Source organism: Mus musculus, chromosome 6 (assembly GCF_000001635.26).
Source record: "Mus musculus strain C57BL/6J chromosome 6, GRCm38.p6 C57BL/6J".
NCBI lineage: Eukaryota > Metazoa > Chordata > Mammalia > Rodentia > Muridae > Mus > Mus musculus.
The window spans coordinates 15,285,839-15,311,824 of record NC_000072.6 but is presented as its reverse complement, the minus strand read 5'-3'; the positions used below and the strand labels follow the sequence as shown (position 1 = coordinate 15,311,824).

Sequence of the window (25,986 nt, the reverse complement as noted above, 5' to 3'; positions counted from 1 at the left end):
ATAACTAATACTATTATTGGTGGACATTAGCCTTACAATCTTGTCATGGTTTCAAATTTTATATTCATTTGTATTTCTAAAATCCCAAATGCAAAAGTGAAAAGCTTAGCATTTAGCATTTTATTGCATTTACATACAAATTTGTGTGTGTGTGTGTGTGTGTGTGTGTGTGAGTGTGCATGCATGTGTGCTGTAGTATGAGTATGTATGTGTGGATCAGTGAATAACTGTGAAGGTTATTCGTCTTCTTCTACCATGTGATTGACCATGGGCCATGAGGTTTGGTAGCAAGACCCTTTACCCACTGTCTTGCTGGCTAGAAGTTGTTCTTTTCTTCTTTTTCTTGCTTTTGTTTGTTTGTTTTTGTTTAGTTGCTGTTGCTTCTGTTTGATACAGTTCCATTAAGCATTGGTTGGCCATGGGGGCACCAGTAGACCTGGCTGGTCTGGAACTAACAAATTCACCCAGCGCCGGGTCTCAAGGATGGAGGTTAAGACCCAGCAGCTTTTGTTTTGTTTTAATAGGAGAAAATAAAAGGTAAAGTATACATTTAGTTTAAAAGTCGTTTAGTGGTATCTAGAATTTTATGCAGTTACCATGGGTGTTTAAAAGGCTTGAAAATTTTAAAGTATTTTATATTAATCAATGAAAGGCACTGACATTAATAAATTTTAAAGATTTTAAGAATAAGGAATCACTGAAGAGTTAACAGAGATTACAGAATGAAACAGTGTCAATGTCAGGTCTTTACCCTGTTTTTAGTCGATCCTCTTCTTATTCACTTTGAAAGCTGCCGCCGTAACTGGCACTAATTGGTGCCCTTGTTAGAAATCTCAGCAGAGGAGCCAAGAATAGAAAGGATCTGGACACCTCTCACCCAGAGAGCAAGGCTGTCTCCACAGGTGAGGCTGAAATCAAGGAGGGGGCAGGTGACCAGCTGCTGCCTGGGAGGAGGGGGAGAGCACCTGCTCACTGTGTCCATACACAATGTGATTCTCTAGGGATGTAAATCAAGAGGGTTACTGTACCCGAAGTCTTAGCGATGCAGCTACATTCTGAGAGGAGCAAAGGCAGCCAGCCAACCAGTGCTTATGTCATGAGATACATTTGCATGTGTTATGGACTGTTGTAGTTTTCTGATGTCTCTCTCTCTCTCTCTCTCTCTCTCTCTCTCTCACTCTGTGTGTGTGTGTGTGTGTGTGTGTGTGTGTGTGTGTGTGTGTGTATGTGTTTTACTTTGTGTAAAACAAAAAGCTGAATATCACATGAAAGTTAGGAGAGCAGAAGACAAAAAGTAAAATATTTAAATCCTGATCAGATACATTTGCCTCTCACTCATATGGGTACTACACACATTATTTACCAAGAACCGAACTACAAAGTTAAGTAGGAAAAAGTTGCAGCAAGTCTACATGGAGCACATAAGCTACAAGAGACATATGCACAGGGTACTGTAAAGAATTGAGCAAAGATGCTTATGTGGAAGGTCACCATAGAGACTTTTGGCCTAGGTGATAACAGATGGACCATATAAAACAGTGTGTGACATTAGGCGTTTAGGAACTCAAACAGAAATAACATGGAGTTTGATGTCTCTTGATACACTCGGAAAGCCCCAGATACTTTAGAGAAGAGAACTCAATTGAAGACAAGGTTGTAGAAATCACAAGGAGAGAGAAGAAAATCAAAGTAGATCTTCATGTCTCCAGGTAAAGTCAAGTCCTTTATGCTTTGTGATTTGACCTCCTCACTATTCCCATAGGAAGAACAACAATATCAACCAACCAAACTCCCTCTGCCACCAGAGATCCCAGGTACTAAACCACCAACCAGAGTATGCAGGAAGGACTCAGGGCTCCAGCTGCATATGTAGCAGAAGGATGTCCTTGTCGGGCATCAATGGGAGGAGAGGCCCTTGGTCCTGTGAAGGCTCTATGCCCCAGTGTAGGGGAATGCCAGGGCCAGGAGGCAAGGGTGGGTGAGTGGGTGATGGAACACCCTCATAGAAACAGGGAGAGGGTGGGATGGGATAGGGGGTTCTGGGGATGGGAGGTTGAGGAACCAGGAAAGGGGATAACATTTGAAATGTAAATAAGAGAATATCCAATTAAAAAAACATATGTGACAGCTATTCAATGCATACAAGTTTTCTCTTTAAGAATAAATAAAGCCTAAACACATCTCTTTAATACTGAGACTCCTTATCAGTGTAAAGTTGAAGCAGTAAATGATTTCAATGCAGAAATAAGATAACTTTTCTTGGAAATTTTATATGGACATAACTACATTTGTTTAATGAACTCTTTTGTTCTGATTTCCATGCATTTTACTGCTTCGCAGTCTTCCCCAAATGCTGTAAATATGCTAGTAAATTATATGTTCATAATGAATTCAGGGGCTAGGTGGGATTGTAGGGAATGAAGTGCTGACCAAGCAAGCCTGAAAACCTGAGATCAGATCCCCTGAACTCGGGTAAAAAGCTATGTCCATCTGTGATTCCTGTCTGCCTATGGTGGTGATAGAGGTAGAAACAGAAGGATCACCTGGAAATGCACAGTCCCATGAAATAGAAACACCTAGTATAGTAGCAGAAAAAAGAGACACTGCCTCAAAACATAGTGGAAGATGAAAGTTGGAGCCTTAAAAGTGCACTTGAACCTCAATTCACATGCAATGGCATGCACTACCCACATCTATACATACACAGGTTATCATGTACATACACATCTACCCCAATACACACACACACACACACTCAGTCCAGTATTAAATTTCTTAGAAAATTCTACTTTGGGGAGCCAAGTAACCAAATTTTAACTATTTCAATTTTATTGCCATTAGAGGAACAAAAATAAGCTTAAATTTCGGATTTTCCAGAAAAGGCTAGGAAACTTAAAAATGTTAACAATTATTTAGAGTTTTTTTAATTTACGTATACTTTATTCACATATGTGTATTGTATATTGTATCAAGTTTTCTAAGGACATTTGCATGTAATAGACAAAAGGAGTTCTCATGTATATTCTGGAGAATTTTGTGACAAGGTAAATAAGACACACGAAAACAGAAGCTCTGCTCAGTTTTAGAACTTAGCGCTAAAGGGGAGTGAAGGAAGTATTTTAAATTTTGGATTCATGAAAGGAAACACTTTGAACTAGATTTAACTGAACATGGTCCCTTCCTTTGCTATTTGGGGCATTCAGAACATAATTTCACAGATGATATATTTCTCTTAATGTGATTTTCAGACTACATCTAATGGAAAAAGCCTGGTTAGGATTCAGAGACATGGTACAGATGTTCAACCACATTTGCATGCAATTATTTCTAAAAACCAATGCCAGGGTACAGACTCTATTGAAATGGCCTCTGGGATTGCTGGCATAACATATTACATCAGCTTCCAATCTTTAAGCAAGGCTCAATTCTGAGATTTTAAAATAAAGATACTCTGTGTAAAATCACCCTTTACTCATTATTGAAGAATGTAAGACTACAGGGTTCATATGCACAAGGACTGAGAGTAGATATTTAATATCTTAAGCAAATCCTCCCCCACCATTTGAACTTGTGAGAATTTCTCTTAATATAATAATATTAGGAGCTCAATATAAAGTTACTACAAAACAATGTGAGTATAACTTAATATACAAGAGAAATGAACATCATTGGTCTGATTTATTTTGCAGCATCCAACTTGTTTTGGAGATAGTTTTTTTTTTCTTTTCTTTTAAAAAGCCATTTGAGAGGGTATATAAAGGTATGACTTGTTTCCTGTTTCTTCAGCAGCTGGTCTTATACAGACACCCTAAACAGCAAACCAGAAATAAATTCTTATTCATAGTACTCATGAAGTACATCTGTCAGTAGCATAATCAGACCCATCAAAGGCAGCGAAGAGTAGGGCGAAACAGAGCTTTCATTGCTTTGCCTTCCAGGGTATTGTTCTTTCGTGGAGCCATCAACCCTAGAGACCCTTGGAGACTTGAACTGGAAGAGGCCTTTACCTTAATCACCATTGGATAATCTTTTCCATGACCTTCTATTTTAAGATAAGGGTTTCAGTCAATAAAAGAACCATAATGATGCCTTGCTATATTGACTAGATATCAAAATAAAACTGTATTACTATTAATGTTTTCAATCCGGAGCATGCCAGCTTGTCTTTTATTGCATGCTTTACTCTGTATGGGGGTCAGCTTAAATCATGGTCACCCCCTAGGAGTACAGAGGGGGCACTGGAAGCCATTGCTGCTCCTTTTCTGATCCCTGCAGGGAAGGACGCAGCAGCCTGTGGATCAGTTCCTTTTTACCTGCTGCTGGTCTCAGTTTCAGCTCTTTCCTTGCCAAGTAAGAAACAGAAGCATGTGGGCAGAAGGAAGAGAGACAGAACTGGAGACTCAAGGGCAATGAGGAGCAGCCTGATGTGAGTAGCTAATGATGCCACAAGAGACCATGGTGGGCTCCTGGCCTGTACTGGCACTGGGGGCCATGCCTCAGTCTTTGGCCAACATCCCTGGTCTGTGCTGCCACTCAGGGATATATTGATATGTTAATATCTGAGGGCTGTGCAACTGTGGCCCTGAACCTCACCTGGGCATAGTGGTAGAGTTGGCCCTAGAGGCATGGGAGCGAAGAGCTGACCCAAACCCTAGCTGGCTGCAGTACTCAGGAGAGTTTCAGGAAAGCCTCCCCTTCCACCAGGGATCTTAGTGTGGGATACCTTGTCCTATGACTCATCTCTCCTGCAGTACTCTCCTTCTCTCCTTTGCCCCTCACCTTCTATGGTAGACAGGAGAGTTGTCCTCACAGTCCTGAGAGTGGGAGAACTGGCTATGTCCCTCTCCAGCTGCAACACTCTGGAAAGCGGTCCTGCCTCTCACTTGGGTATCAGAGTAGAGCTGGCTCTGGTTTCAGGGCCTTGCAGGTGAGACAGCCTCAAGGGCATGAGAACAGGAGAGCTAACCCACAGGCTGACCAATTCAAATACCTTTCAGGCTCAGATCCAGGGCTTTGAATTGGTCCATTCCAACATCCACCACATAGATGAACTGCTGGAATACATGAAGAGACCAGTCCTCAGAACTAAAATTACAGAATCTCCAAACAGAGGGATGCAGCAGGTTATCTGAAAGGAGTCCCAGTGAGGTTCCAGTCTGGATAGTGTAGCAGAAGCAAGAGGCCTCGAAACAGACAAAAGATTCACTGCAAAGAACATTTGCAAGCAAAGTATGGGCAAAAGGGTATACTGTGGGACACCCTGTGACACACTATAGATTCCACTGTAAGATTATTTCTCTGCTTGTGTGTCGGGGGGTGGGGGTTGGTTTGCAAGGTGGAGGTGGGTATGAGGGGACGGGTAGATGAGGAGGAAGAGTAGGGCGCAGAATGTGAAATTTGCAAATAACCAATAGAGTTAAAAAAAATCAGAACCACACCTCAAATCATACCACTCAAATGAGATCATCTAGAATTCATAGGATGCTAAGGTAAGGAGTTATTCACATTTACTACGTGCCTTGCCATCCTCACTTGGTATGCTTTCCCCCCAAATGAAAACTGTGACTGGTAGTGAAGAAGCAGGTATAATCAGTGACGGAAGGTTAAGAGGCACGTAGATTGTAGTACACAGACTTGAATTTACAACCCAGCTCAAATGTCAGCTACATGACCTTAGGTAATGAAATTTAGCCTTTCTTAGCTTCAGAATCTTGTTGTGTGAAATGAAAAGGCATTAAAAAAAAAAAGCCCAGAGCCAGGTAAACATAGTGATCTCTGAATATGTATTAGCAAACACAAATAAAGAAATGAATGCTTCAGCATCATTCTTCCATTAGAGGGAAAAAAGTGAATTAAAAGCAGGTGGGGACCTGAGGAATTCTGTCAGTGCTGGGTGCTTCAGTCCTCATTGTCACTAGCCCTAGTCGTCCATTTGCATATAATAGGCCACAGTGCTCATCACTGAAGGACCCCAGAAGACCAGATTGATTCCACCAGAGAGATCTTTTTGAAGGTAGTGTCTAAACCACGAGTAATAATTGGGCAGTATAAACTTATCACAAAGATATGTGGGTGAATCAACAGGATATGACTCCTGTATATTCACAAAAGGTGGCTTACAGTTAAAACTAATATTTATGAATGTCATCATAAACAAAGTAATTAGATTCTATGATTCAAAATGGTTATACAGTGCAATTTTTCCCAAGACTATTTTCTGCAGAGTTTAAGAATTTAGAGAAGACAAAAGAGATGAAACCAAACCACACAGACTAATCCTCACATCCTATGGAAGAAAAACTGCAGTCCCGGGACAGAATCACCTGAAGCTCACACACTCACTGTGACTCAGGATGGCACAGAAAGTACCTAGCATCGTTGTTTATAGTATATGAGAGGAAAAAGGTCAGATAGGGGAAAGGCCAAATACCGGATCTGTGCTAAATAGTTCACTAGAAATTACACTTTTCTAAATCAGGACTAACTTCCATTACCCCATAGCTGCTCTCAAGAAGGAAGCTAATTTACATTTAAAATAGGAATACAGTCTACTCTTTAAAAGCACAATGGTAAACACACCAATTTGACAATTACATTAATATGAGTATTTGCATAATCTGCCTTCTACACCTGTTCTTAATTTGAGGCAGCTGCAGGACGGATCACATCTCAGTAACCTGACTGGGTATGTGGGTGCTCCCGACAGCACTGCGTTCATTTGGTGTTTGAAGATATCTCATTTTTTAAATGTTTAGTGGCTTTGAAAAAGTAGTAAGAAAGAGTGCAGAAGTCCTGGCTACTGTTCATTTGGTTACTATGAACTAAGAATAACCAAACAGGGCTATCAATTTTTGCATCTTTAGTGGTTGTTTTCTTTTCCTCCAAATAGGATGTGTTTTACTCGTGGAAAAAAATTTAGAGAACAATAAAAATGAATTTGAAAGATTTGATTGGGATTGTAACTGGAGAATCTACAGCAGATAGATGACTGAGAACAAGGAGAATAAAACCTTCAGAACATCAGGCCAAGCACCTGTAACACAGGCCATTGCAGAGGTTCCTGAATAAGTTTACTTGAAAAAGAGACACCATGAACACTTTAACAAACATACTTCAAAATTTAATAAGCACAAGTTTAATCACATTAAGGATCCAGTTTGTTTTCCTGTGTATTCAAATATACACTCTGAAGCATCAAAAGAGAATCAGTTTATCGCTGCTGAGCATTTGTTTAAATCACTGAGCTGGACTCTTGCTGTGGACTATAAGATACCCATGCAATCTGTCAACAAAACTGCCTCCCTTTAATCGTCTGTCATGAATAGGATATGAAGGTAGAGCTTTCTAAGGAAGTTATTTAGTTCCTGAAATATGAATGAGAACACGCTTAGTAATGAGCTGGAGAAACAACGCAAGTCTGTTTATGTTCTATTAACCTCTGCAGAGGTGACTATTAAACTGTTGATTTCTCATGTCTTACTTTTATAAGAGTTCATATAAGATTATAACAACTACGAAAGAAATTCATAGATGCTGATGCTTTCAGTGTACTCTCATGGCTGTTTAGAAACTGCCACCAGAGAATAGGACACTGTTGAGAGACTTCCCACTTACCCCTACAGGAAAGACTTGGGTACCCAAGTCAACACCTATTTCCTTTCCTGTGACTCACAGATGTTGACTGAATTAACAATAGGCCTTAAATAAACAGCACAGAGGTTTGTTTGTTTGTTTTTCCTATTTTTCCTTGTCACTGTAACTAAAATGTGGCTGCAGATGGTATAAAAAAAAGACAGTGTTCAGTAAATCACACGACATTTATAAGAGTCGATTTCTCGTTAGAGAAAATATTGCAATTTCTTAGCAAGAATCAAGGATACTTACTCTAGGAGTATAAAAATAATTTTTATTACTATATAATTTAGGCAATAAAGCTAAGTTATAGTGATTGTGAGAAAAGCAATTTTCACAGTTCTGACCTCTATATAATTATATTTCTAAATATTCCTTATTTTATTTTTCTTCATTAAAATCCTTACCTATCTAATTGAGCACACAGAGAAACACTCTAAACAGATAAGCTGGTGTGTCATGGGGCATGTGGAACATAATCGGCTAAAACTATATTCAGATGGGTGATGATGTACCGTGAGCTATACACTAACAACAAATTTCATTTAGCAACAGAGTGCTTTTGGCCTGAAGAAATGAGACTGAGGTATCTGAATTTGAGAGTTTGTGTTCTAAGTGGTAAGAAAAAGGCTAGGTCATTAGTACAGCTAAAACTTTTGACATGTAAAATGCTCAAAGTTTTTTAATACGGTAGAGACAGCATCTTATTTTGCTAAAAATAAAGCATACAGACAATAACTTTTTAGAATTAGATACTGAGCCAAATGTTCATGGTTGACAGGAAAAGGAAATGCGTCATGCAGTCAATAAGCTCTGGAGTTTTGACCTGAGCACGAGGCTTCTCTGCTGTTACAGCATCTGTACACACACCTTCACTGTATGGCATGAGAGGAACAATGTCAACTGACTGAGGCACAATCGAGCTCCCCTGTGGTCCTGCAGTACGCGACTGCCTATAAATGAATTACACTTAACACAGCTGTAAAACATAAAATCATACTCGCTTGTAGACTGCCAAGAAGATGCCATAGACAGCACACACACACCCAAGCAAATCCGTGTAAAAGAATGGTTCCCTACTGGAAGGATGGATAGAAGCTGAAGTTGAGGGGAATTGCAGGTGTTCATCCATCTCCCCCCTTTCTGGATATGGAATCACAATGTCCTTCAGCTTGCCAGGTACTGATTCCATAGCTTGGGCCATCCATTGTGAGTGTAGGGATGATACATACAGTCCACCGCATAAAATTCAATTCTTTATAGTTTCTTTTTGGCTTAAATTAGCAAAACCACAATTCTCTGAGATTAGAATAATCAGTTAATTTGCAAGATTAAAACAACTTATGGGGGCAACAGAGATGTCTCAGCAATTAAGAGTACTTCTTGCTCTTCCACAAGTCTCAAGTTCACATGGCATACACACTATGTGCCTCACAAATGCTTGTAACTCCAGATACAGGGGTCTGATAACCCTTCTGGCTACTCCTGGCACCTGAATATGCAGGCATGTGCATGTGATTACACGCAGGCACACACAAACACACACACACACACACAAACACACACACACACAAACAAATAAACAAATACATCTTAAAATGAAAGAAAGCTTTTAAATACAAAACTTGTAAGAGTTGTGAATATTCTTCAAAAACTACACCAACTCTTAACCATTATTAGGGTCTAGCCAAGTGTTTTGATTTCTCTTATACTAAAACATAGGAGTTAATGTCTTTAATGTGAAGATATCATTATAGTACATTTCCACTCTTTTGTCTCCTCTCCTCTTCTACCTGGCTAGAACTTTGGTGATTGGCCACTTTCACCATGTCTTTCACAGGATTTGCTTTCCTCAAATTTGTTTGATCACTCCAATAACTCTGAAATTCAGCCCAAAGGAATTTTAGAAGGCCACAGAGGAAGCAGCAGGAGACAGAACCTTACTCTCTTCAGTCTGTAAGTGACAGCTGACTCACTGAACACAGAAAAGAGAAACCTAATTTACTCCACAGAACACTTTTTAAAAGCCATAACTGTCAAGAAGGTTTTTGAATACCTTAAACCTTAATTTTTGTTTAAAGTGGCTTAAAAGAATAGTTATTATCCTGAATTTTATCTAGCCAGAGTGTCAACTCCCTGAGGAGAACATCTTTGAATTCTCTTGGTACCTGGTGTCTTCTTAGCAAAGTGTCTTACACACAGGGGTATTTAGTCACATTTTTGTTTTTAAATAGGCTAATGGAAATGTAATTTGGATACAAGGAACTGCTGTAAATTGTTCAGTACACTATTATGATGTTTTCTTTTTGTCTGGTGTTTTATTTTTTCTTTCTATTAGAGCAAGAGCAAGATAATCATTTCTTTATCATATCTACAGAGTAGACTTTCTAATTTATTTATACATTACTCCTGAACCTTTATTTCATTAAATAAATGTATTTTGGTAAAAACAAACAAAAGAAGTGAAGGTTGTGTGTGTATGTGTGTGTTTGTGTGTAAGAGAGAGAGAGAGAGAGAGAGAGAGAGAGAGAGAGAGAGAGGGAGATAGAGAGAGAGAGAGAATTAGCTTTAGTCCAGTAGTGTTGAATTTATTGAATGGGAATAGTAGAATAGTAAATAACTCTGCATGGATTCATTTAAATCACTCTTTCTTATTTAATCACTTCAAATACATCACTATCAATTCACTTTGGAAAAAGTGCTTATTTTAAAAATTTGTCCTACTATGGCATGAATTAATGCATTTTGACCCTGTAGTGATGGGAGGGCACATCCCAGAATTGAGTAATCTTCTCTAAATGCTCCATGAGACACTTGAATGCACCTTGCTTTCAACATGTTCTGTTGTTCCCTAAGACTAAGGGCATTATAATCAGAAAATATGCAAGAGTCTTGTGGTTATGTATATTTGTATATTTTTATTTCATGGATTGAGTTTGATGTTCTAGTATTTTTAAAATATGTCGTAAAACGGTGCCTGAAAGAAAATTAAGGAATGGAATGATTATTATTTGTGTTTTTTCCTGTGCAATTAGAAAGGACTAGAGAGATAGAACAAAGAGGCAACAAAAATAGAGAGGTACAGAAGGAAGGAGAGAGGCAGTGGGTGTGGGGTAGAGAGGAACACTTTTTTTTAGAGGAAATGAATGAAGAAATTAAAGTTGACTTGATCAACACTTATTAAGTGCATGCATGAATGTGTTGGTTTAGGATGTTTTCCCAATTGGATACAGAGTCTGTCATACGTCTGTATTTCCAGGACGTAATCCATGACTATAATGAAAAAGATAGACTAAGTGCATTTTATTTCAGTCTCAATAATTGCCCAAAAGCATGCAATAAATATTATGGAAAGTGGCCAACTCTTTGTCTCCCTGATGTCATAGATCTTCATGAGGGTTCAGGACACAAATGACTGCTCCATCAGCCAGGGTTTCATCTGACACAGGATATTTTTCATTACAGATATCCTCCTGAAAAGGCTCTTAGGACAATGAAGCTGTGGAATCATACAACTGAAACTGGATCATGGGAACTTGGGAAATTTCCATCAGTGTTTTGGCTCTTAGGTTTCTAGAGGGAAATAGGAAGAGTGTCAATCAACTTGTGGTTGCTGTGGGAATGAAGTTAACAGGTAAGAGGTACAAAGCTCAAACCTGGAGCTTCCTAGGAAGCCAGGCTTTTGGGGGCGGGGGCGTAGGCCTGAGTCTTCATTTGTATACTTCATGAATTTCTCTTTTCCTCCTATAATTGTCTACAATACACATTGTCCTGGGCAAGAGAGAATATCCATAGAATGTGCCTCTTATCATTTGGATATTTGGGGAAATGTTAAGACTTTCAGTTTTCTAGTGATATTTAATATGGATACTAAACAAGGAGAAGGTTTTCTGTCATTCCTTGTTCCAAGTTCAGGTCCCATGACTGTTCAAACCAATTACCCTTGAAACACACTTATATCTATGCTTGCAAATTTTGCAAAAGCTTCATCTAGTGTTTGTCTCATTTACACTCTATCAGCATGCCTCACTAGCATGCACACATTCAGGAGGTACTTCTAGAGGGAGGGGCCATCAGGCTATGACCACACACTGAGTATGTAGTTGTTTATAAATTGTGGTTAAAGCTATTAACACACACACACACACACACACACACACACACACACACACACACACACAAACCCCTAAGATCCACTGAATTTCAATCACATCAGTCCCTGTGTGTTGTTGTTGAAATCTTAACCAAAACAATAAAATCCCTTTTCACTAAACTATCTCACCCTATACATTTTTTTTTCTTCACATAGCTTAGGGGCCTGTTAAAGGAGTACTAGCTCATTTGGTAAACAGTGCATAAATTTCGGAGTGTCTATCCCATAATCTATTTTTGCCTCTCTAACTCTTCTTTAAGAACTCCAGCTAGGTTTATTGAGACAAAGTGACTCTGTAAAGATAATTGGCTCCATAGACTGCTAAAGTGTTCACAGGGAGTGGCTCAGGCCAGTGTCTTCTGTGAAAGTTGTTCAGTGAAAGGGGGCAGTCATCTATCTGGCTCTGTGTTTCATCTCTTCTCATTCATCTTCTTAGTCCCCATACCTGGACTGTGGCATGATGATGGGCAGAGAGACACTCTTCTTGTGACCACGAAGGCAGAAGCCACATGGAACAGAGTGCAGGGCTTAAATCTTGGCCTCCTGCCAGTCTCAAGAATCTGTGCTCATCAGCTCTGGACTGAGCCAGCTCTGCACTGCCTATTTGTCAGCTTCAGTGCAGACTGTATTCCTAGCTAGAGCAGCTGATGCCTTCATAGCCAATGTAGATACTTCTTCAGTGAAAATACTCAAAACTATTGATTAAAAAGTTAATATGATTAAACAGTAGATTTTAGAATGGCAGATCATGTTGGGAGTAGATACAAGTTGCTAACATTTGAGAAATCTTGATGTGTCACGTGCCACATCAATGTGGGAACATTTCCAATGTCATTTAATTAAGCACACTTCCTGTTTTTAATATCATATAGAAGTTTCCTTGATACTTAGTGAGGATGGAAACCAAGGCAGTAGAGATGAAGCAGTGTATTGCACTAAAGAATAAGAAGTAAAGGCTTCCTGTAAACAAAATATTTAGGTTACATGAAACTCAAAAGCCATACTCATTAAGAAGAAAGAATCAATTATCATATGAGTATAATGACTCTAGTCAGGGAAACAAATTCTTAGAGGTGTTATTTTGCCTAATGTAACAAAGACAAAACAAAATCCATTAGTGATCTGTGAAGAACTGGGCAGTGTGGCCATAGTCCATCATATTAGGTTCGGTGGACAATTTGCAAAGTTCTACATAAATGGCAAGCTGATAAGTTTACTTTGGTACTTTCTTCATTGGAGTGAGATAGCCTGAGTTAATTTGGATAGAGAAAAGATGGTCTAGTTTAGACAATTTAATTGAAGCACTCTAGTTTTATTTAGCATCCACCACAAGTTGACTAATGTGTTGGTAAAAATTATAAGCAGGAACAAAATCCAGTCTCTGACCTCTAGGGACTTAGAATCTGGGGACAAGATGAAAAAGAAGTCTAATTTCTGTAATACAACTTGGAATACTGTGTTATGGTAATTATAATATTTGCAATGATGAAAATACTATTCTGGAAACGAACACATGTGATAGGTAACCCAATGAAGATTCTGGGAAGAAAGGGCTACAAAATATGTGAAAACCTTTGGAATCTAAGCAATGGCAATGGTAATCAAAGTAATGGGAATTCTTCCAAGCTGATAAAGAATTGAAAGGAAGTGAAACAGATGTTAATATTCATAGAGTTCATGGAACCTTGAAAAGTATATAGTATGTAAAATATAAATATTGCAAATGTATAACTAGCATGTTTTAATAAACAGTATTAAGCCATGTGTCGTGTTTATGATGGTTCATCAAATGACCTGTGTATTATGCTGAGAGATGAGAGAGGCGTATTTTCATGGCATCCTAGCAAAGGATATGACACTATCAGATTAGAAGGGATTAATAGTTAGAGCCTGTAGGATAAGATCAGGAAAAGCTGATAGAAACACTGAACATGACAAGGAAAGAGAAATAATTTGAGTTGGAAACATGTTAATCTGGGTTGAGATGCTTCAGTAGAGAGTTAAAAAGATACAATTGGAACCTAAGAGAAAGAGGGACTTGACTGGTTTATGTACAGGCACATGTCTACAGACACTATATATTTATGCAAAACCTACATTCAGGCATTGCAGGCATTGAAAAATGAAACGTGAACAAGGCAGCCTGGTTCTTAAGGAGCTTATAGTAGCTATAATTCAGTTGTACACAAACAAGAATAAAAACAGGGTGTGTCTCTCTGCATATGTGTGTGTGTGTGTGTGTTTATGTGTGTGTGTGTTAGTGGGTGAAGATAACTTCATAGCCTAGTTACCAATAGGATATTTAAAAGTTGCAGGAAAAGGTCAGTTGCATAGAGACATGAACCAAAGTTTGAAGAACTAGAGGCACTTTGATGTCTCGGCTTATTTTACTAGTATGAAACAGGAAAAGACAAGGACAGGGTACTCGGACCTAGAAGAAGACCATATTTTTGAAGAAATGAGTTTTTTATTCAGCATTTCCACTAGGATATTAGCTGAAGCCATTGGATGCTCTATCTATCATCTATCTATCTATCTATCTATCTATCTATCTATCTATCTATCTATCTATCTATCATCTATCTATTATCTATCTATCTATCTATCTATCTATCTATCTATCTATCTATCTATCTATCTACATATCCATTTGTCTATCCGTATAATGGGATATGTTCATCACTGATAATTTCATGTGAGATGTTGAACTAGTACAAATAAGATGCTGATAGTATTGGCAGATATGATTTTGAAAATAGTATATTAGAGAGTGGCATCTCAAGAAGGCCGAGTAGGGTTACTTTATCTTTAGCTCACATTTTAAAAGATGAAATCAGCAACATGAACACTGCTGTTGAATCAGGAGGCAACCTGGGACATCAGAAGGGCAGCATATTTTTGTCTGGTTAGAAAGCAATCCAACAACTGGGTGGTAGCTCAGGCTGTAGAGCGGTTGCTAGCATAGGCAGAACCCTGGGTTCAGTATCTAGTATCACAAAACCCAAGCATCGTGGCACAGGCCTGCCAGCCACGCATCTGGGAGGGGGAAGAAGGAAAATCAGGATTCAAGATGGTTGTTGGCTATATAGCAAGTACAAAGCCAGTCTGGGCTCCGTGACAAAATGAAACAAAACCAAAGATAAACAAAAGATGATATTTCTGACACAGTATATTACTAGAATTCAAGTTCAACAATTTTTCGTACAGAGGAACATTTTCCCATTAGAGAGAAGGATGAAGCTCACGTTTCTGACACTCAGCCTTAGAGCAACTACTGAGGAATTTCCTGGAAACGTTCGGGCATCCTGATTTCCTATCCTCCTCCTACACCCATCTCCATCCACACTGAGCTGGAACACGTTTTACAAACAGTTTCAGAAAGAGTTTCAGGTTTTCAATCCATTGTCATAAACATTCTCTAACATTCTTTAGGTAAGTTATCACAGCTATTGATGGTGAAAATTATGAGCCCCTGAATAAAAGGAAAGCTCTTAATAAAAATTAGCTTAGCAAATTACAGTTCTGTGCAGATTCATCATGAATTAATGTTTTAAAAGTTTACTCCATGACTGATCTGTACGAAGAAGAGAGTGTACACAAAAATCTTTCATTTGTGCTCTTTCAAAAACTGTTTTTGCAGATATAGTCTATCTAAGAATTCAATTTAATCTCTCTGATACAACAGATTTTGCTCATGTCAGCACATCATAATGCTCACGGTGTTCTTGGGTTTGTCACTTAAGAATGTGCAGTAGCACCAGGAATAGAGGATGTCAAGGTGGCAGCTTTTACAGCAATGTAAGTGTTAGCATCCTAAGTGTAAGAATTTATAGAGTGTGCAAAGGAATCCTGTGTTATTCAAATGTTTAATCACTCACTAAAAAGGTTCTATGTGGATTGCAATAAAAGTATGTGAATAGACATGGCCACAAGACAAAACCTAAGAAAGAAAGAAAGAAAGAGAGAGAGAGAGAGAGAGAGAGAGAGAGAGAGAGAGAGAGAGAGAGAGAGGGAGGGAGGGAGGGAGGGGGGGAGGGAGGGAAGGAAGGAAGGAAGGAAGGAAGGAAGGAAGGAAGGAAGGAAGGAAGGAAGGGAGGGAGGAAGGAAGAAAACCCCTTCTTGCTGTTAGTCACAGCTGAATGTGATTGCGGACTTTCAGTTGAATTCTGGATCTAAACAGAGGCTTTCTCTCTGAGAGGACTGAATCCTCAGACATACCCTAAAGCAAAACTGGCCAGTAACTGGTGGTTCTGGGAACAAAGGCTCCACTCATATACTGCCCTCCTGTGAGGTCTCTTCTCGCTTAACCCACTGTCTTCTCCTGTATCCTTAAGGCCAGTCAGGAAAATTACAAAGAAACTTCAGGTCATATCTGAAAGCTAGTTGATATTTATATTTAAGAAGGGAGAAAGGTAATAAAGACTTTAAATCTATACACCGTATCAACAAAAAAGGTCCAGGGGACTGACTTGTCTGCATCGGATAATCTTGATTGATGCTACATTTTTAAAATCCAGTAGACAAGAGTCTTTAATTTTTCTAGCTGTTGAGGACCCGTATCATCTGCCTATGATTCCAAAGTTCCTGTGTCTCATTCTTATGTTCTCCAGTCATGAAATATCCAACCATGCTTAGAGGCTGGATGGTCTTGTCTACTAGTCTCTCACAGATGACCTACATCTTCCACTATCCTGAAGTTGCTATCACAACTGCTGCTCTGCACGGACTCCGTGATTCAGTTAAGCCTACAACATGCATACAATTTCAGATTTTTATGTGTCTTTAAAATGAGCAATGTGGAAAGTTCTATGAAATACTGTAAATCTGTTGTGTTACACTCTGCATAAAAACATGGCATTTTCTTTGAGACAGAAAACTATTTTGAAGTAAGGCTAGGCACCTTCACCAGAAAGTTTTGAAATGAAAATTTCTTAACTTTTCAAATTCCCGATGACCTCAGGATACACACCTCAGAATATCAAGGATCTACTGTTATTATTTCTCATGAGTGGCTTATTTATTATCTCATCAAAGAATAGCATTTTTATCCTTTTTAAAGAAAACTCACAAATCACAGAAATATATTAAGTGCTTTTGGGGACAACACCTGAGTGTCCAACAATAATTTAACCTAAAACTCAAGCTACATTCTCGTCGTGAGCTTACCATGACTTTCACATTAGAGTGACTTAAATACTTTTGAAAAAACAATTAATTACCCACGTGTTTGATATTTTCAAATCCAGCATTATTAAAACAGATATAATTATCACAGCAAAAGATGCACTTAGATGAACTGGCCATTAATAAAACTATCCTGAGAAATTATGGCATGTATATTCATTTTGATGTTTTAGAGGGATTCCTAAAGGGCTTAGCAAATGATCATACCATTCTAGTGATCTGTAAGCTCTAGAAATTTTAGTCTAGGAATATTTCTAGTATTATAAAACATATTTGGGTTCTAGGTTCTTTTAAGCCACAAAGAAAAATCAAGAACAATGTTGCATTCATACTAAAACTATAACTTAAATTGTTAAGAAACCTGTTTTTCAAGTAAAATAAAATAAAAATGAAACACTGGACACTGGATTATAACAATTCAACACAGTTTTATCATGTATGGATAAAACTATGACTAGAATATCCTTTAGGTTCAAGTTAGAATTAATCATTAATTTCCTCCTTCCTACGAGATCAAAGTAACAGAGAAGATTTTATGATGAACACGTGGTAAATGAAGAAGGAATACAACAGAGAAAACGAACAAGCAGGCTGGTGTTTAGGAAAGTCAAGTGCAATGCAGAACACAGGCTGATAGATAAGAATAGACTCCACAGAGGAAACGCAGCCTTAAATGCAAGTGAAGTTCTAAATAATTTTGCTTTTTGTCTTTAATCTGTACTCAGACTGTTCGCCATGCTGTCATTCAGTTGAGCTTTTACAACACCACCAAATATCTTAAGATAAAATTCAAAGCCTAAGTCTTAAATCCTATGGAGAGGTCCCATAACAATATTAGTGTTTTATTCTGTCCTTCCTTTCACTTTAGTTAAGGTAGAGAAGTCCAGGGAATATGTACTTAAAATCCTAACAGATTACTGAGAGATACAAGTACCTGTGTAGTTAAGGAAGGAGAAACCCTGACCTCTGAGAAAGTAATTTTCTTCCACATTTAATTTACGCTACATACATTTTCTTTTGTAGTAAATTGAGAAGTGCATTTTATTAATTCTCTATTTTCCTGGAACATTAGTTTGAAAGTATGATGTTCCCATTCATTATTACCCATATTAATCTTGCAAAGCTAAGAATTAACTGCAATTGTTAAAAAAAAAAGGGGGTGGTAGATTAAAACACCAACATTTAATTTAACTAAACAGTCTTTAAACACAAAAGCTCTGGCTTTTGTAGGCATACTTTGACACACTAGACAAGTCCCGTCTTTAAAAAATTCCACATTCCCTGACATCCCTTAAAAATTCAAGTTCCAAGGTGATTTGTTCTGGTCTCCTCTGCTCTTTCTTTTCCTTGATTATCCCCCCACTCTTCCTGTTATATACTTTCTGGATAAACATAATGTAAACAAATTTCCTTCGCAACATACTTCTAAGGCCATGATGCTCTGCCCAGGGACATGGGGCTGAATTCTCTGAAGCTGTGAACCAACCATAGCTCCCCACTTTACTTGTTTATTTAGAATTTATTTTCTATTATATTGTTGTTGTTGTTATTATTGTGTATATATTATAGAAAAGATGTTGGATCTGCTGGATCTGGAGTTGATGGTGGCTATGAGATACCTGAGGGGAAGCCAAGAACCAAACATGGTTTCATTCTCAATCTCTGAGTCTTCTCTCCAGCCCCACTTTTGTGTTTTTTGTTAGGCATCTGACAGAGTCACAATAAGTAAGTAAAGCAAGCCTTTTAAGCTAGTCTTGTTCTTTTCTTAAAGCATCTCAATGCTCTTCAGAAATTACTATCTATTTCTTCAAAAAAGCAGGTTTCATCATTTTCTGTTTCTACATTTTTGATGATGTCTATTAAAATTTGCTCCATCAAAAATGCCCTTCTTTATCTTGCTATTGAATTCCTTTTCTTTAAAGCCAACTTTGTGTGTATGTGTTTGTGTGTGTGTGCACACATGTGCATGCATGTGTTGTGTTTGTGTGTATGCTGTACTAGGTATTGAACCAAGATCTTGCAAACTCGACCACAGACCTCTAATAGTCCAACCTTTATTTTCTTTATATCCAGGAAGGAAAGATTTTGGAAACCCAAGCTTGATCAAGGTGACAATTTCCTTTTTCAAATACTTAACAATTTTCTCTTTTCAATTTTTTTGTACCACTCTGGCTTAAAATCTAGTATTTTGAATGTGAGTCTTAATATAATGTTAACTGCATTGTAAGTCCCTGAGGACTGGCAACTAGATAATCATTCAACCCATACTGAAGGAATGAAGGGTTCTTCCTCTTTGCCCAACTTCAATCTCACAGATGACAATCACCTCTACAGGAATGGTTTTATCCCATAGTTATTGAATTTTTTTTTATGCAGAGACTAATTCAGGCATTAGACTTGAACAGAAAATTCATGGTGTCTATGCTGGTTACTTTCCTCTTGCTGTGATAAAGAACTCTGACAAAAACAGACTAAGGAAGAAGCATTTGTTTTGAGTCACAGTTGAAGGTCCTAGCCCATCCTAGCAGAGCAAGCATGGTGATAGGTGGTTGAGGAGGATGGCCATATTGTTGGGAATATGGGAAGGTGAAAACATGAATACTAGTGCTTATATACCTTTCCCCTTTATTTGCAATCTAATTCTGTGCCCAGGGAATGATACCACCTATTTTTATGGTTGGTTTTCCCAATTTAATAAGTCTAATCATTATAATTCCTCACAAGCAGGCCCAGTGGCTACCTGAATCTAAATAATTCCTCAAAGAAATCCCTGATGTCCTGTCTGCTAGGTGATTCTACTACATCTACTCAAGTTGACAGTTAACAGTAAACATGACTGTCAACATTAACAATTAGCTAGACTTCTCTTCCTGTTACAGGACAATCTAGTAGGAGAGAAAACATTAACTAAAGTTATCCTCCATGAATGAGAAGTATACCAACCAGGGTAATCTGTAACAGAGGACATCTCTTAACAATCCTTAAATATTCACAGTAGTTTTTTGTAACCACGAATAATTTTTAGCTCATTATAATAGTTAGAAATACTGAAAAGTTATGGCTGAATGGCAAAAAAAATATACACTTTAGTAAATATGTCCCAGATGTAGATTAGATAGCATGGTTCTAGGGTCTATTTTAACGGTGATGGATTATTGACTGAATACCTAAGGACTTATGTTACAAATGATGTGTAGTATTCTTTTCATTGTATACAGTTTTGCAAGATTTTAATTTCCACTTGAAAGATAAATTAATAAGGATCCAAAAGATCAAGTGAGCAAACTTCTACAGACAGGAGACAGATCAAGACAGAAAAGTGCTCTTCTTCATCCATGCTGTGAGTTGACTTTGGTGAAGTTGTTTCTGCACAAATGCACTAAGATAGGCTAGATATCCCCGGTGTATCTCCATAGGAGGTCAGTTTCATCATGCTAGTTAAAGTGCAGTTTTAATTTAGATATGCTTCTTCATGCTACCTTTAAGAAATGTTTTGTACTAGAATAAAAATCAAGGCAACAGAAAACATTGTTCATACTGTGTGTAAATCAAACTTTTTTATTTCATGTCCAAGATGCAATGGATCTGGCTATTGTGTGTTGTGCAGAGAGAAAGGTGTAGCAAAGCAAATTTATTTAAGTTTATTTTCATGTTATCTTTATCACAGTATATTTCTCTACCGAAATCTATATGAAAAATTCCACATAATACTGTTTATGTGGAAAAATATGCCAAATTCTTACAACTAGAACCAAAGCTTAAAATATTCAATTTCCTGTTTTATTAATTTATGGGTAGAATTTTGTCACATTCTAAAGCATACTTAGCCATGCCTAGTTCTGATCCAACAGAAGTTAGTATTTGTCCAGAATATACTATTAATTTTAATTATAATATTTCCACTCTAGTCTTGAAACTTGATATAGAACAAGAATTACTGAGTAATTGATGACCTTATGCCTTTTTGCTGTTGATGTCAATTTTTGACCATTTGTTCATTAGATAGATAAGAACAAGGGTAAAGGATGTTAAATTACACTGTAATATAATTTTTGTGCAGTGATCATATAATTTATAGTATTATTGCCAGTCATAGGTCTTTGGATGTTTGTCAGTATCTTACTGAAACAATAATTTGCCAACACATGAGATTTAAGTATTTGATTCCAAAGCATTTTCTAGCTATATCTGTGTAAGCAGATGCCTTGGGCCTTGAAATGAGCAGGTTAAAAACCTCAAGAGCTTAATATGACCAACACTTTCTTCAATATAAAAAATATCATCAATCACTACAGTTTAGGTTTAGCCAATTTGTTTTGCATCTTTACTATAAGGATGCCAAAAGAATTATTTGAATTTATATAATAAAATTTTGGAAGAGTCAGAATAAGACATTACTTTTCCTTTCAATTATTCTACTCTGGCTCATCTTAAAGTATAATTATAAAAAATTAATAATTTAAACACCTACCAAACACAAATATATTCTATGCTATATCAACCTGCAGTGAAAGAGGTGATTACGGTGCTGTATATACTATTCATCTGAGATAACAAATCAATTTACCTCAAATTTATGTCTCTGGACTGCACAGCTATGGGAAAACCACAAGTCTGTATGGTTTAATTGTAACAAGAACAGTAACGTGGCCAGTTTTCAGATCTAAATTAAATTAAGTAGAAATGTCACAGGCTAGATGTTGATATGTGTTTTTTAAAAAAATAAAATATCAGATTTTTGAAATGTGCGTGTGCATACATGCATGGTGTGTATGTGTGTGTGTTTCTTTCTCTTATCATAGAAATCAGTTTCATGAAAAACAAGCCATTAAATACTTTAGTTGGCTATGTTTTCCTCAGTCTGGATCACAGTACGAATGTCCCATGTAGACAATGCCCTCAGTAAAAACGAACAAAGCACATATAAATAGGAAGCAATCTTCTGCTGTTTGACCACAGTGTTTTATGGGACATAGTAACAGTGGAAAGAAAAATCATGTGTGGTGCTGTTTAGGTGAATGTCAGTTGCCATGTCATCCCAGTTTTTAAGTTATTTAGTCAGTATCTCCGTAAGAGATATATTCAATGCCTACACCTATTTAATTGGTATAACATATAGTGAATGGGATATGCAAACAAATTTTAAATATAGATATTCAGTTAGATACTTATAAGGGAAACTGAGGCCATGGCAAAGACTTGACAGGAGTCAGATACTTTACACAGAAATGGGAAAGTGAGAATGGAAGAGAGCTGATATAAATGCGGCTCTGACACAAACTAATATGCTGTACTTCAAATCTTTCCCCACTTTTTAAGACTTACAGTTTTGGGTGAGTGTTAAACAAGCATTTCTGTAATGTCCCTGTGACTTGAGCCATTACAGAATTATTATCAGATGTGTATTTTATTGTAAGCTTCATAAAACATCTGTTTGAACAACAAATTTGGAAAATAAAAAAGAGAACTAGATGAAGTGTCTGCTGTGGTCTTCTAAGGCATCAGACATGGCAGGAAGCTGTTACCTATGAGCATCAAACATGCACCTTGCAAGCATTGCTGAGCAGTTTCAATTAATGTTCAGAAATTTAAAATATATTATATATCTACTATACGAAAAAAGTTTTGCAAAAAGAAAAAAAAGTTTTGCTAAGCTCTGAGTTGTTAGGAGGAAAAGTAGACTATGAGGGAACCATATGAAGACACTTTAAAATATTAATTTCATATCACATGATTAAAAATTCTAGCAAATATATTCCAGTTTTAAAAACAAATACAATTCATGTTAATAATATTTGCAGAGACCAGGATAAGCATTGATTAATATCTCTGTTTAAAAATAGATGTATAAGCTAGTGTGGAACACAGCTAGGTTTTGATTAAATTTATAGTACAATCTTTTTATGTCTATACCTGCTAAGCTTATCAAGTACCATGAAATATTAAAATTTCAGTTTCACATTGTATTAATTACAGTGCATATTTTGGGGGAAACATAAGACTTCATTATTTCTAATTTGTCATTCATAAAAATGACTTCTCGCTCCTATGACACTTAGCATGATCCCATTACGCTCTGTATGATACTAAAGCACTCTGGTCTTATCATCTACACACTGGAGCAGTGTTAAGACTAATATGCTCACAAAACACAAACTACAGGTGACAAAGGTGAGTCTCTAGTAGGTAGCATCTGCAGTTGCTAAAGAATATTTATGATGATTTTTAAATTTTTTAATCAATCTTTCATGCTCAACCAAGGAAATTGAGTATTTCTGCTCAAACTGATTTATTTAACAGTTGACAGATGAACACACTCTCACTCAAAGCCTCTAATATTACATTGTACATATGCATAATTTAAACAAAATATATTTATTTCAGTTAATCAAAATTGCAAATATTGACTTGTAGTTTAACAATGTAATAAAGGGGGGGGGGAACAAAACAAAACAAAACAAAAAACCTAAGTCGTATGTTCCATAGACACCCTGACACCCAGCAAGGAAAACGCATCCATTGTCTAACCGTTGAAGAAGGAAAGGGAAACTGCAAATTCTCAAGAAATATAAAATATCCATTAGTTCATAGTATTGTTTGACTTCCATAACAATAAACTTCTTCAATCATTGGCTTATGTTGCCAATATCAAAATCAGTTTTACCACGCCAAAAGGAAAGTGAGAAACGACCCTGAAGTCATACTAAAGGTCTGTGCTTGACTTGCTATCTCCTTTGGCTTCTGTTGTATGAACTTGCCCTGTTCTGTTAAGACCAGGAGGGTTTCATGGAGTCTGAAAACTATGGTAGTATCATATTTGCTGTGATAACTAGGGCAGAGAAATGGTTGTTGATGAGGAAAAGTCTTCACCAGGACCCCTCATTAATTAAGACAAATTTCTATGCAATTGTGAAATGTTGAAAAGAATATTAAATTCTGGAAGTTTTTGCTTTTCCAATCTTTGCAGAGATGTGGCCGTTGAATTTTGTTGAGTTCCCCCTACTCTGACTGATCTTCTCCTTCTGCAGCAAAGAACTTTGTGACAAAGAAAATGTGTTTTCATCTCAACTCTGTCTATGAATTTATTTATTTATTCATTTTTGGTAACAAGAGATTTTTTTTTTAAACATAGATCAGTAGCCTATAATTTTCTTCAATAGAAGCTAAGCTTCAGAATACCATTATGTAAAACTTAGGCTCTAAATTCTGTGAATACACATAAATGTGAAAACAGACAAGCCACGAAGAGAGAGTATTTTTTTCTAAAAAAAAATGCTACACAAAATAACTACTGAACTAACTAATAAAGCTTCCCTTATTAGACCTAAACTTATATAAATCAAATGATTCAGGAGAAAGTATTGCTTATTTTTTCAAAAGCCCAGAGAAACATTGCGTGAAATGTCTGTGCAACTCTACACTCTACCTATTAGACAACTTGAGGAAATACTTTAAAACATTTTCCCTAGGGAAATGTTCTATACGCCTTGGTTAAGAAGACTATACATAGCATACTGGTTCTCTTTATGTAACACCCAGTTCCTTTTGCAAGAATACATCCACTGGTTTCACAGGACACACACAGTAAATAAGGACAGCAAGCACCAGAGTGGGTTTTTATAACTGCAGCAACAGTAACAGGTCCTTGGCAAACTCCCAGAATTTTTTTCAATCAGGGAGGATTTCTGTATTTACTACTTGGATACTACTGCAGAAGGTTGCCTAAGACTGATTTGTTTCCTTCCATTTCACCATGGCTTTGCTTTAATATTCACATTATAACCTATTAAAGAACAAAATCCCATTAATGTCCAGGAAGGAATTCACACAAAATATGTATTGCCTATATGTAACATTCCTCCTTGACATTTTGTAAAGAATGAACTTGGAAACTTTTTGAAATCTATAACAGTATTTGCAAAGTCCTCTTTACAAAAATCCCATGAATTTTCCTTTAGAACTAATAGGTTCAATATGTGCAAATGCACAAATTACTTCTATAAACATGACATGTTTTACACATCTGTCATTGTTGTTATGAGCATCATTAAAAACAGATCTCAAGGACAGGCATGCTTTACTAACCTGCAGTGGCCTCTGCTTCTCACTGCTCTTAGGAGATTTCAATCCACTGGTTTGCTGCTGTAACAAAAGTTGTCTTGCTGCCTGGAGAGCCTAAAAGTAAAAGAGAGAATATAGCTAAATACTTTTTAAAATATGAAGTGGACTGCCAGATGTTCTTTACTTAATACAAGTGAGGACTTTCACCCTTTTTACATGATTATTCTTTTTTCCTCTTTACATATAACCCTCCCCACATAAAACGTATGTGTACAAATTTATTCAAAATCATACAGATGCATGCAGTCCTGCAGGACGTAAATCTAATTTGTTGAAAGTGCTTCAAGAAGAGAAAATCATAAACTGCGTCAACAACCTCATTTCCACAGAACTTGTCTCTGAGTGTTCCTAAAATGCCCACTCCCTTTCAAATTATCATTCAATTTGCATTTTCATATTACAATTTTGAAGCAAAAGCAGTAGACTTCAAGTGTTACCGGAAGCTGTAATTAAATTTGACAAATCAACATCAGATTATCTTGAAAGTGAATTAATAAGGATTTTCACTAAGATTAAAAACACTTTTTCTTTGTACTTACAATTCAAGGGGAAAAAAACCCTCTCCTTTGACAAAATAAAGTGCAGTTTTAATGCCAAATAAAATTGAGTGGGTTTCATTTGCATTCTTAGCCAAATCAGAGAACAAAGAGATTACCACTCAGCCAATCAGGTTTGTTTCTGTGTATGACAGAGTACCAACCAAAACAGAAGATGTTTTCATTTATTTTTGTGTTTTCTTACACATTCTGAAAAACCAAACCCTAACATAAGAAAGTAACGTAAGAATTCTTTTCCTACAGATGGGACAGAGTGGAAAATAGGACTATATGAACTTATACAAACTGGTGGCAGGAATCAAAATGCAATGTACATTATTTAAAGAGTTAGCAGTATTA

General features: G+C 37.0%; 1 protein-coding gene across 4 annotated transcripts in view; it reads right to left on the bottom strand.

Annotated features, from left to right (window-relative positions):
• The window catches only part of Foxp2 (forkhead box P2), a 540,629-nt gene that overhangs the window by 130,153 nt on the left and 384,490 nt on the right, over positions 1-25,986 (bottom strand). For all 4 annotated transcript variants that reach the window (NM_053242.4, XM_017321341.1, NM_212435.1 and 1 more), the window contains one exon: positions 25,055-25,144. In NM_053242.4, the coding sequence (NP_444472.2) occupies positions 25,055-25,144 (90 nt within the window). The remainder of the gene's footprint in view (positions 1-25,054; positions 25,145-25,986) is intronic.